The 13,874-nt window shown below is 34.0% G+C and overlaps 1 protein-coding gene across 1 annotated transcript in view; it reads right to left on the reverse strand.

Moving 5' to 3' along the window:
* Positions 1-7,796: 7,796 nt before the first annotated feature.
* The window catches only part of MMADHC (metabolism of cobalamin associated D), a 20,353-nt gene continuing 14,275 nt past the window's right edge, over positions 7,797-13,874 (reverse strand). Inside the window, exons 7-8 of the mRNA XM_007114641.3 lie at positions 9,395-9,481; positions 7,797-8,455 (exon numbers count right to left, since the gene is read on the reverse strand). Of these exons, the coding sequence (XP_007114703.1) occupies positions 8,261-8,455; positions 9,395-9,481 (282 nt within the window). The 3' untranslated portion in view covers positions 7,797-8,260. The remainder of the gene's footprint in view (positions 8,456-9,394; positions 9,482-13,874) is intronic.

A 13,874-nucleotide genomic window follows, 5' to 3' on the forward strand; every position in this document is an offset into this window, starting at 1 on the left:
AAGATGTGGCACACATATACAATGGAATATTACTCAGCCATAAAAAGAAACAAAATTGAGTTATTTGTAGTGAGGAGGATGGACCTAGAGTCTGTCATATAAAGTGAAGTAAGTCAGAAAGAGAAAAACAAACACCATATGCTAACACATATATATGAAATCTTAAAAAAAAAAAAAGGTACTGGTGAACCTAGTTGCAGGGCAGGAATAAAGAAGTAGACATAGAGAATGGACTTGAGGACATGGGGTGGGAGGGGGAAGCTGGGGTGAAGTGAGAGTGGCATCGACATATATATATTATAGAACGTAAAGTAGTTGGCTGGTTGGAAGCAGCAGCATAGCACAGGGAGATCGGCTTGGTGGTTTGCGATGACCTAGAGGGGTGGGATAGGGAGGATGGCAGGGAGGCTCAAGAAGGAGGGCATATGTGGACATGTGTATGCATATGGCTGATTCTGTTGTGCAAAAGAAACTAACACAGTATTGTGAGGCAATTATACTCCAATAAAGATCTATTTTAAAAAAACAAACAAACAAAAAACCCCAAACAGAAAAACAAAACAAAACAAATAAAAACAGGAGTAATTTGAGAAGCAGGCCAGGAGTTCTAATAGTATCGCATCTTTTTTACTTTATTGCCACAGTCTAATTTGCTTGGAGGAACTTGTATTAACTGTTATAAACAAAACTGCCAAAATAAAATCCATAAAGCTTTCCATAGTATCAATTATAATATTAGTTGTATCTCCATAGTAGATTCCTTGACCAACTCTTAGGTTTTTCCCAGTATGCTAAAATGATTTTTGCCACCTGGAGACATAATTGTCTTGAATCAATGTAGAGCTTTGGGCTTATTCACATAAAAGTACACTGTGTGTTGATCTACATTTGATTCTAAGGGAACTATAAATAGAGAGCAATCTAAAAGCCAAGCACTCATCCATTTGATATTAACTGCCTCTTCCAGGTCACTAATTCATACCCCAGTGTCCCAGGCAAGTTAATTTATTTCCCATGAGTGACCACTTGACTCTGCAAAGGTATTTTAATGCACACAGCTTAATACAAGAAAAATCTTATTACTATAACTTATTTACACTGCAATAAACATAGTTTCCCCTTCTCTTTCCCAGCTTGTTTACTCAGTGTCAGAACTAAGTCTTCGTTTTGACCCTATTGGTGATTTAACTCAGTTTGAACTTTTCCAAATCCAGTAATTTACAGTTAAGATTGTGTGACATTAGAGATGGAATTCATATTATTGAAAATAACTTTAAATGTAAATGAAGTCTTATGCTCTGTAAGCAAATTACAAGTAGATCTCAATCCTTCTGTTATCAAACAGGACTGTGGAGAATAAAATTCTTCCAAAAATATTGTTGATTTGAATGTTAAGGATCTATTTTAGTCATAGTTTTAAAATGAATAAGAGAAATAAGTCGCAATCAATGAAGAGTACTGTTAACATTCTAAGGTAAAAAAATGAAATTAAAAAATGATGACCAGTCATGGATGTTTAACCCTGAAAGTGCTAACTTTTCAGGGTGCTCAAAGCTTGTACCCTTTTCAACTTTAGTAGGTATTTGTATGTTTAAAAAATTTAGTTTGTAATTCTATTAAAGTCCCTCTACCATCTCACCATTAAAAATAACTATTGTTTGATAGCAATGTTGTCATTCACATAGAGTAAAAATAGAGGATACTCAGATAAATGTGAATTTCAGAAAAAAGGCAAGTAACTTTTTAGTATAAATATGTACCATGCAATATTGGGGAGGTGGGCAGTATATTCATTAAATACACTTCCAATTGCACGGAATTTGTAAAACAGATTGAGTTAATCTGAAACTAATTGGAGGATCCCTCGATACAAGGTTTTTCAATGAAAATGGACACAAAGTTCCAGTTTGATCCCATCAAATCTGGATTACTGTTCTGAACCATCACTAAATTAGTCAGCATCTATTTTACAACATCTATTACAGAACATCTGTGTGCAACGCACTGTGCGGAAGCATTCTTCCAGTAACAAAACTGGACCTTTGGCGGGCACTTTTTCATGAAGTTTGTGACAAGGATGGCATTTTACTATTCAAAAACTATTGAAAATTCAATTTACAGCAGAATGGCCTAGATTATGAGTACAAAACAGTGTTTAAAAAGATTAATACCTATTTTTGTAACATTAAATTGCTATTCATTTAAAATACAGGAATATTGCTCCTTTACACTAGAATGTGTTATAAGTTGTAACTTAAATATAATCTTACACAAAACAAAATTAGCGATTAGAGCCTCTATTTTTACATAGTACAATAAGATCAAAGCAGAATATAGCATTGCAACTTTATCTGTTTAGTCTGTTTTAATTTTAAGGAAGCAAATTTAATGACTATGGGATTTCATGTAAATATACTATAGTAAAATTGTAAATATGACAGAAATTAAACATTTCATGAAATAATCAAATATGATGAAACAACTGTTAGATCGATTAATAATTAGAGAAAATCTACAACGATGACTCAGTGTTAGGAACTCATAAAAGAGAATGATTAACTATCCAAGGATTAAGATGTTCTTGGAAAACTCTCTAAGCTCTTTGCAAAATTGATCATGTTATAAAAAATATAAAGTGTCTAATACAATAGTATAAGAAAGGTGAAATGGTTGAAAACATGATTCTTTATTTAATTTAGAAATTAATGTACAGTTGAAATTATACCTAAATATTTAAAAAGAAAACCCATAATTTTGTTTCAAAATTTCTCAGGGTTAACTATAAATTTTAATTCCTTTCTTTAAAAGTGGATTCAATTTTCAGGGTCTTTTTATGGTACCACTTTGAATAGGTTTTGCCAGTACTTTATGAGTGGATTTGGTTGTATTTTTAAAAACTTTTTATTTAAGTATAATACGCATACAAAAGAGTGCATGTAACTGTACAACTCAAGTTTGTACAATTAAATTACCCATGCAGGCAGCACCCAAATTAAAAACATAAAGAATATTACCAACCCCCACAGAAGTCCCCTTTTTCTTCCTTCCTGTCACTACCCTTCCCCTCACCCTGACTTCTAGCAGCAGTTTTGCTTTTGTACTTCTTATTAGTGGGATTATACAGTATATACTCTTTGGCATCTGGCTTCTTTCACACATTGTTAGTGTCATCACTTTGTTGCAAGTAGTCATAAAACATTCATTTTCATTATTGTATAGCATTTCACTATGTGAATATGCCACAATTAATATAACCATTCCAGTGCTGTTGGGCATTTGAGCAGTATCCTATGTATAGTGCTGGTATAGACTTTAATGAGTGCATGACTTTGGGGGAACAGACGTGTGCATTTCTTTTGGATCTATATCTCAGGGTGGAATTGCTAGGTCCTAGGTGTAGGGTATGTTAAGCTTTAGAACTACCTAACAGTTTTTTCAAGTGTTCGTACTATTACATTTTCCATCAATAATAGTTGTAGTTGCTCTACATCTCTGCCACTTGGTATCTTCCTTTTCATTTTAGCCATGCTGGGGACATGTAGTGGTGTGATATTGTGGGTTTAATTTGCATTTCTGATGATTAATGAAGCAGAGCACCTTTTCATGTTTATTGGTCATTCGGATAGCTTTTTTTGTGAATGTTTAAGTCTTTTATTTTTCTGTTGTTTTTTTGCTGATTTTAGGAGTTCTTTATATATATATATAATTTTGGAAACAAGTCCTTTGTTGGATATAAATCTGGATTGTTGGATATATATATATCTTCAATCCTATTGGTTGCCTTCTCCTTCATGATGTCTTTTGATGAATTAAAAAGTTCTTAATTCTAATATTCTATAATCAATTTTCTCCCCTTGTATGGTTAGTGTTGTGTCCTGTTTTAAAAAAATCCTTGCCTACTCCAAGGTGACAAAGATCTTTTTTTCCCCCTAAAAGTTTTATTTAATCTTGCAGATTTGCAACACATTTGGAAGTAATTTTTGTGTATGGTGTAAAGTAAAAGCAAAAATACATTCTTTTTCTATGTGACTATCCAATTGACCCAGCAATATTAATTGAAAATATCACTTTTCTTACTGCACTGCAGTGTCACCTTTGTCATAAATCAAGTGACCACTCGTGCAGCTCTGTTTCTTGGACTTCTTTTTCTCTTCATTGGTCAGTTTGTCTATCCTTGTGTCAATATCACTTTGTCTTAATGACGATAGCTTTATAGTGGCAAGATGGTTTTAAGTGATTATAACTTCCAATATGATTGGAAAGCAAATGCTCAAAGCCTGAATTTGAATCTTCTAGATAATGAAGCTATAGCTTACATATATCCTGTTGACACAAGGAAGGGAGGGCAAAGAAAACTTATGAAACAGTTGAAAACATCCTGGGTAGTAAAGAGATGAGAATAAAGATTATTACTGGGTGTACTGCAATGCTTATTAGGGAACTGGATGCCTACTTTCCAGGTACAGGAGGAAAAAAGACAATAAAAAATACAAAAGAATTATGTACAAGTAGCAAGTGCAAAATGGTGTGGTGTAAACCAAGTGCTATACAAATGAAAGGAAAAGAAAGATCAGTGAGGGATGGAGTAGTTAGGAAAGGCTTCACAGAGAAAGAACCCTCGAATTTATTTGAGCCTGATTAGGTCACTCAATGCAGAACATTAGAGATTTCATTTTTGTTTCCTGTATCTCCTTAGTGCATTAAATCAGTTAGCATATCCTGCCCTTATTTCTTTAGATGCCTCTTTAATCTCTGAGTTTCAAAACCAACTAATGGTTTTAATCCTGACTGTACATCTGAATCATCTGGGAAACTTTTAAAAAATGATGCCCAAGGCTCTTCACACTAATAAAACAATCTGTGAGTGTGGAGGCCAAATTATCAATGTGTTTCAATGCACTCCCACTTGATTCAAATGTATAGCTGAAGTTGAGGACTGCTGAGTTAGAAGGTACATTCAATCAGTGGTTTTCAACTGGTGATATGATACTGTCAGGTAACACACAGGACACTTCGTTAAATTTTTTCAGATAAACATTTGGCTTCCCAGGGGAAATTTGGCAATTTTTGGAGATATTTTTTGTCATGACCGGGGGTTGCTGCATCTAGAGGATGGAGGCCAAGGATGCTGCTCAACATCCTATAATGTTCATGATATCCTCCAGAACAAAGAATTATCTGGTTCAAAATGTCAACAGCACTGAGGTAGATAAATTCTGCTTTGGAGCAACAAAAGAACCAGTCTAAGAAGAAGAAATAGAGTTGGAACTAAAAGAATTTTGTTCAAATGTAAGGATTATACTGATGTTACGAGTGACAGAAGCCCAAGAAAGAAATGAGTTTTATTTACTTATTTATAATGAGGGCAATTTCTTCCTTTCTTCCTTCCTTTCTTTCCTTCTTTATGGCTGTGTTGGGTCTTCGTTGCTGTGCACGGGCTTTCTCTAGTTTCAGTGAGCGGGGGCTACTCTTCATCATGGTGCACAGGCTTCTCACTGCGGTGGCTTCTTGTGCAGAAGGGGCTCCAGGCGCGCGGCTTTAGTAGTTGCGATGTGTGGGCTCAGTAGTTGCAGTGCACGGGCTCAGTAGCTGTGGAACACAGGCTTAGTTGATCTGCGGCATGTGGGACCTTCCTGGACCAGGGATCGAACCCGTGTCCGCTGCTTTGGCAGGCAAATTCTTAACCACTGCGCCACCAGGGAAGTCGAAGAAATGAGTTTTAATCTTGAAGTCAGAGAATTACTGTGTGAAGTGTAGCATCTATCACTGAATTTTCAGATACGTTTCAGTAAAATTTCAAAGAAATTCTGAGCATGTAGAGTTCAATGGAATGAACTCAGAAGTTTATTTATGAAATGTGGTAGCACTATTAGTTAATCTGAAACTTAAATTCTGCAACTCTTTGATATTTTTAATCACTTTATAAACTTCTTGATAATGACTATATGCACTGGGTCTTAACACTAGCTGTGTGACCTGATGCATGTTCCTGTTTCCCATTTTGTCTACTGTAAAAAGAGGGAGGTGGATCAGATGATCTGAAAGACCCCTTCTAGCATTTATCTTCTATACAATAATTCCTAAGTTCTTGTCACAATACAAATTTTACAACAAAAAGGTGTTTTTCAGTGATAGGTCTAAAATCAATTTCAATGGCTCAGGCTTACTTTAAAAGGTAGCAAACTTATGTTTAAGATAATAATTTTACCAATTCTTTCTTAATGGGGTCCTAATCAAATGAATATGATGAAACTGATAACTGCAATGTTTTCTTACTGCAGTACATAATAGTTAACTATTTTCTACTACTATTAGTAAGAATCCCTTGGATTATATATCCCAAACCTAAATCTGGCCATTCCTATTTTTCAAGGAAAAAAAAATTTAACTGTCAGTTACTGCTTCTCATACTTTGTTTCTGCAAATCCTGTCAGAAAGCGAGATGATAAAAGGAGTCTCAACATTGTGTATCCTACCCCTCGAGTATGTAACCATAGCCACCTATGAGGAGGAAGTATCCTTTTCAACCAGTAGATGGCACTTCAGAATTGTTAAAGCAAATGGTGAAATTTCAAGGAACATGGCTCAAAGAATGGTGCAAAGTAAGAAAGGCCTGAATAAGCAATATGCATACAAGAAACGAGTGGACCACATAATCCTTTTTTTGTGGGAACTGTCCTTTGCATTGTAGGATGTTTAGTAGCATCTCTGGCCTGTAACTACTAGATGCCCATACCACTCTCCCACCCCAAGTTGTAACAATCAAAAAATATCTCCACATTGCCACATTTCCTCTGAGGGGCAAAATTGTCCCAATTCACTGAGAAGGCAAATGCTATGCAAACAGGCGATCTATAATTATGCACAGTAAGGGTGAATCTCACATTGCTGAGTGAAAGAAGCCAGAGTGAACCTAGTATATATGATTTCATATATGTAAATCATCAAAACACACAAAACCAACTTATACTGTAGGAATTCAGGACAGTGGTTGCTTGTGGGAGGGGCAAGTAAGGGGAGGAAGTGCCTGAAAGGGAGTCGGATGAGCCTCTGAGGTACCAGTAATGTTCTGTCTTGATCTGGGTGCTCCTTACATAGATGAAAATTTATTGAGCATATATACTTCAAAAAATTTTTTCCAAAATGTTTTGGAAGTCAAGACTTCATCTTTTTCATAATGAAGAATGAAAACACTGTAGCTCTTATTCTTTGAATCATAAGCAACACTCATTATCAAACTATCGATACATGTTAAATAAACAAACAGTATTAAATGAAGTTGTAAACTAAATTAAAAAGCTGGTCATCTCCACGTGATCATTTAAAAAACAGGCAGTTAATTTAAAAAATACAGAAAAATCCATTTCAATTAATTCATTTGGTAGAAGTTACTTGTTCTCCTGAGATTTATCTATATTCCTAATGACAAAAGACAAATCAAAGATGAGTCTAAGTTTAAAATGCTGTAAAAACAACTCTGACCCACACGAGACATTTCTGTAAACTACTGCAGTTTCCATCTATTGCTAAATTTGGAGAAATATGACTTAGCAGCTGAGGCATAGTTTTGTCTGAGAATAAACTACATTTATCTGTCTCAACCCAAGAGTTAAGAATTATTTTTCACTATGTATAAAGATGAGATTCATATTCTTTTATATGTAAAGTTTTAGTATTATCCTTATTCTTCTTTTCCTGTACATACATTATTTCAAAGTAATACTCAGATGGTACCAGGACATCTAACAAGTAATATAGTAAAAAGAAAATTAAAAAAAAGTTAAATCTACATTGAATCCAGATTTCTCAACTGCATTTATTAAAAAAAACCCGAAAAACAAAAAACAAACTTTAAGAAGATTAATATTGTAGTTTCATAGGAATCTTTAAGAATTATATTTTAAAAATACTGCAGTGAAAAAACACATATCATAACCAAATGTATGATTTATTTTTTCGAGAAAAATAATTAAAACTGAGGTTTTTCCAATTAAGGGGAGAAATAACAATATGAGATCATACCCTGGTTACATGTTAGTTATCACATTCTATACAATGTGGATGTGCTCAAGATGTATTTAATGATATTATGAATGAACATTTGAAATTTAAAAATCACAAACCACTTGCCAATACTGTAAATTCATAAATGTTGAAATAAATACCTACCAGGAAGTAAATTTTGAAAACTGAAGCCTTTGACAGTGTATAGATCATCCCAAATGTTACAAATAGCAGAGCAAATAAGTTGACATTACTGCTAGTTTCCACTTAATTTCTTCATAATATGGCTCTCTGGTGTTGCATTAGTGAAGATACTTCCTACAACCACATGTGTACCCCAGAGACTGTGACGAATCACTTTACAGCAACCAAGATCATCAACAGAGAATCCTAAATGTCGATAGCGTTCATCTGTCTCAAAAAGAGTGTTGTTTGTATATGGTCCAAAAAACTGGAGGAAATAAAAAAAAAGTCATATTTTCATTAGCTAGAAAGATAATGAAGTAATAATTTTTATGCAAATATGAACACAAATCTATTTAAATACTCTGAATATTTTCAAAATCAAATAAGAAATAAAAAGGTCACATGGAACACCTAACTGCCCTAATACCTCCTCTCCCCTCAATACCTGTGCATTCTGGAAATGTGAAATGAATGATCTAGCAGACTGCATGTTACCTAGAACCAAATGCATAATATTATATGACCTTTAGAGATGAAATAAGACTTAGGCAATCATCTACGGTTCACCTTTGTAATTTTTAAGATAAGAAAACTTCAGAGTAAGTTTTTCATTTCTAGTACTCACTAAATCTTGACTTTGAAAAGAAACAGTATATATTCCTATTTTAAGATTGAAAAAATTATTACTATTTGTAGCTGAAAGATATACACAGAATTTAAAATATGACCACAATAGTGGTTCAGTTATTTTCTATAAAGTATAGCTTTACAAATGTTAATTTCCAAAAAGTTACTTTTCTAAATATTTCTTTACCATCCATATTTTCTTAATTCTAAAAATAAGTGTTTCTTCCTTAATGAAATTATTGGATACTAAGTTTTAACTAATGAACAGTAAACAGTAAACACACTAATTCAATGTAATTCAAGTAATATCTATTAATGAGGATGGAAAATAAATTTTAAAATTATTTTTAATGAAAAAAATTTAAAGTGATGGAGAAGCTTAACTATGAGTGCCAGAGGTCCCTCAAAGTTGTGAATTCAACAGGCTCTTGGTACCTCTTTGCATAAAATTGTGAGGTTTTCAAAGTCTTAAATGGTCTACTTTTACCAAGGTTATAATTATAAACAATTTTATAATAAAAATAATTCCTACTTCAAATTATATAATCTGGCTTTCAAAATGTATTTAATTACTCACTGCCAAACCAGATGATGGGTCAATAAAGTCAGCCCAATAGCCTTCAGCTCGAAGGGCGTAGCAAATTTCTTTAGCACCGCTGATGAACTGCATAGAAAAAGGCACAAATAATATGCTCAAAGCAGCAGCAGAGTGTTTTATTTCTCAATAACTTTTTAAGATAAATATTTTTTGCTTCAGATACAGAACACAGTAAGATTAATAAACAATTAAAACTAATGATAAATTAAGACTGTAAAGTCCTAAGATTATTTTCACCCGTCCAAAAGATGAATGCTTCATATAATATTTTCATTTCTTTTAAAAAGTCTAAATTGTATATTTTTTTCTTCTAAATTATTTCCTATTTTAGGAACTATTTCTAATCACTTCTGTGCTATTAACTCCCAAATTGTCATGGATTATAACCTACAGTTGCTATTTTGTATCATTACAGAGGTATTAGAAATAAGGTAAGAAAGGGAAAACAAAATATTCATAATGAAAAGATATGGACCATTCATTAATTTGAATGAAAGTTGGTTAAAAATATGTACTTGTTTGTGTGTCCTTCAAAAACACATCTATCCACTCACATAGTCATGAAATACTTCTGAAAAGGCACATAAAATAATAAGATAAATGGATAGATTGGGTACAGGGCTGGACCGCATACTCCTTTTCACTACACACCTCTCTATTTTTTGTATGGCGTATAAACATTACAGACCACGTGCATGTATTAAAATCCTGGTCTTACCATCCTAATTCCTACGATGTCTTTATTAGCTTTATCAGAAGTCTAAGCAGTGAAAAAGACTAGAAGCAAATATTAGAATCAGATTAGAATGTTAAAAAAAAAAAAAAAAAAGACCATAAGTGTTTAAAGACAAGGGCACAGTTCCACTTACAGCTGTAACAAAGTAACAGTTATCAAACTTGCCACTTGCTGAAAAATATAAAACTGACCAAAATATATGAAGCAACTGTTTTTAGACACTGAACAACAGGCAGACAAAACTGCAGCGGAGAAGGGAAACAAATAAGGTGATCCCCATATATGCTCCAGGCTTCTGTCTGGGGACACTCTCTTGTTGCAGGGCAAAGAAGTGGAGCCCAAGCAAAGTGATAGTGTCACTGAGCTGAGGAGGTAGAAAGCAAGAGTTCTGAACTGTTGAAGCATCTGGAATTTCTGGCGTAGGGTACTGGAGCAGAGGGAGATGCACAAATGGGGTTCCCATGTGGTCTGCAGAGCAATTTGCCCTGGTTCAGTAGCCAAGGGTTGAGCTGCACAGATACAAGGTGAGATTCCTCAAGGTCTAGCAGAGTGCCAACTGCGAGGCTGAGAGCTGAATGGTGATATCAAGGGTCATGCGCTACAGGGTAACATGAATTTCTGGCCCACCTAGAGTGATGAGACCTCACTGAGCATCTCTGGCACTCAGCTGAGATGCTCAGAAGTCCAAGCTTTAGGCATATGGGCCACATCCTAAACAAGGGGTTAGCAAGTGATACCCCGAGGGCCAAACCTGGCTGGCTGCCCGCCTGTTTGTGTAAATACAGTTTTGTTGGAACGTAGCCATGCCTGTTCATTTATATATGGTCTGTGGTTGCTTTAACAATACATGGTAGAATTGAGTAGTTGAGAACCTATCACCTACAAAACCTAAAAATTTACCATCTGGCTCTTTACAGAAAAAGTTTGCTGATCCCTGCTATAGAGATATACAACTTTAACCTATTTTCTCCAAATACAGGCATATCTCATTTTTTGGGGCTTCACTTTATTGCACTTCGCAGGTAAGTTTTTTACAAATTGAAGGTCTGTGGCAACCCTGTGTCCAGAAAGCCTATTGGCAACATTTTTCCAATAGCATTTGCTCACGTCATGTGTCTGTGTGGCATTTCGGTAATTCTCTCAATATTTCAAACTTTTTCATCTATTATTATATTTGTTATGATGATCTGTAGTCTGTGATCTTTATTGATGTTTTACTACTATGACTCACTGAAGGTTCAGATGACGGTTAGCATTTTTTAGCAATAAAGTATTTTAGAATTATGGTATGTACATTTTTTTAGACATAATGCTATTGCACACTTAGACTACAGTACAGTATAAACATAACTTTTATATGCAATGGGAAACCAAAAAATCTGTGTGACTCACTTTATTGTGATATTTGCTTTATTATGGTGGTCTGGAACCTAACCTGCAATATTTCCAAGGTATGCCTGTACTTTCTTGTAAACTAATGAAAAACATTTAGATAATACTGTACTCTATAGGTTATTTTCATAGTTAATATTTACACTTACTGTTGTATTTCATTAAACCTCATAATTCTTAAAAATAGGAAAACTGAATATGCTTTAGGAAAGTCATTAGAATTACGTATCAATTTAATAAAAGATGTGCCATACACAAAAACTACAAGGTGAACAAAACGATGCATTTAAATGTTTGCAAAGGTTAACTAAAAGAATCCCAAATGATCACAAAAAGAACCAGTTTAAATATTTTTCTTAAAGATTTCTGCTTGGGACTTCCCTGGTGGCACAGTGGTTAAGAATCCGCCTGCTGATACAGGGAACATGGGTTCGATCCCTGGTCTGGGAAGATCCCACATGCTGTGGACCAACTAAGCCTGTGTGTCACAACTACTGAGCCTGCGAGCCACAACTACTGAAGCCAGCACACCTAGAGCCCGTGCTCTGCAACAAGAGAAGCCACTGCAATGAGAAGCCTGTGCACCACAACAAAGAGTAGCCCCCGCTCGCCACAACTAGAGAAAGCCCATGCGCAGCAACGAAGACCCAACGCAGCCAAAAATAAATAAATAAATTAAAAAAAAAAGATTTCTGCTCATCAATAGCAAACACTGACATCTGCTGGAAAAAACTCGAAATAGAGTTAAATCATAAAACGTACAATATCTACTTGGACAGTAAGCTATGTGTGGTTCTAAAATAACCACTAGCATGTCTAAAATAAAAAATGTTTTTTTCATAAAAAAATAAAATAGCTTTAGTCATTATAAAGTTTAAAATACACATGATAAAGCGTGTTGCCATTTCAAAAGCTGGAAATTTTTTTTTTTTTAATTTACTTTATTTTTTGGCTGTGTTGGGTCTTTGTTGCTGACTTACATCTATACTGGGGTCAGTACCAAATGAGGCTCAGAATCTCGAATGGTTCAAAAAGTAGGACTTACTAATGCAATGCACATGTCAGAGCAAACTCTCTAGTGTCTAAATGGTAGTATACATTTACTAATCATTGTCTTAACATATAAATAGAAAATGTTTATTGAGTAATTATGTATTTAAATTTCACTTCTCCAAATTCATATCTTTTAAAGATCAGAGAGAATGTGTTATGCCTCTCTGTAACTTCTTTGTTAGCTGGCATGTATAACTTGCTCATGATTATTAATTACTACATGGAATTTATTAGTAAAGCTATATGTGGGACATTTAAGTATGAAGTCATTACCATAAAATACTCTATTGAGTATGTAAATAATATTTTTATAAAAGAAGAGAACCATACATCCAAACCTAAAGAAAATATAAAATAATTCCAAATATTATCCTGTATGTAAATTAATAAAGAGAATTTTTTCAACTATAGTTAGCTAAGGTGTCCAAGTGAGCTAATCCCAACATGTCATACAGGCAAAGGAATATTCCTTTTTATCTTGTAGACAAAGAAATTGACATAACTGAATATCAAACTCTTAGATAAATAATTACATAATTTTAAAATATAAGACTTTAAGTTACTACTTATCATTTCTCAGGTTGGTAAAAATGAAAAGTAATGCTAATATCCAGGGTAAAGGTGAGAGCATATATACTAGGACAGATTTTTTGGTGGGCAAATTGGCAGTATCTTTGAAAACTTAAAATGAATATACCCCCTGATTCAGCAATTCCCTATTTAGGAATATATAAGTATGTGCAAAAAATATATGTACAAATATATTCACTGCCTGTAATAGCAAAAGTTTGATTTTCAACTTATAAATGACTAAAATTTTTTTTTTAATAATTTAAAAAATTTACGGTTTGCCCATGCAATGTAATATTACAGATTTTTACAAAGAATGAAATAAAATCTATGTGTAATGTTATGGAAAGGTGTCAAAACGTATCTTCTAAGTTAAAAGCAAAGGATGGGAAAAAAAATGTGGGTATATACCATTATTATATTATTATTGTACTGTACACTGTTATTGTTTACTCCTTTAAGAAGGCTGAGGTATTTTCACTTTTTACTCGACATGCTTGAGAGAGAGAAAGAGACATGGAGGGGGAGAGATGATCAGAGAGAAAGAGAGAGAGACATGTATGAAGAGTTAATTTTACATTTTTGTTGTTTACTATATTCCCAAATTTCCTAAACAGACATAAATTTAAAAAAAAACTGAGGGGGCTTCCTTGGTGGCGCAGTGGTTGAGAGTCCGCCTGCCGATGCAGGGGACACGGGTTCGTGCCC

Source organism: Physeter macrocephalus, chromosome 2, assembly GCF_002837175.3.
Source record: "Physeter macrocephalus isolate SW-GA chromosome 2, ASM283717v5, whole genome shotgun sequence".
Classification (NCBI taxonomy): domain Eukaryota; kingdom Metazoa; phylum Chordata; class Mammalia; order Artiodactyla; family Physeteridae; genus Physeter; species Physeter macrocephalus.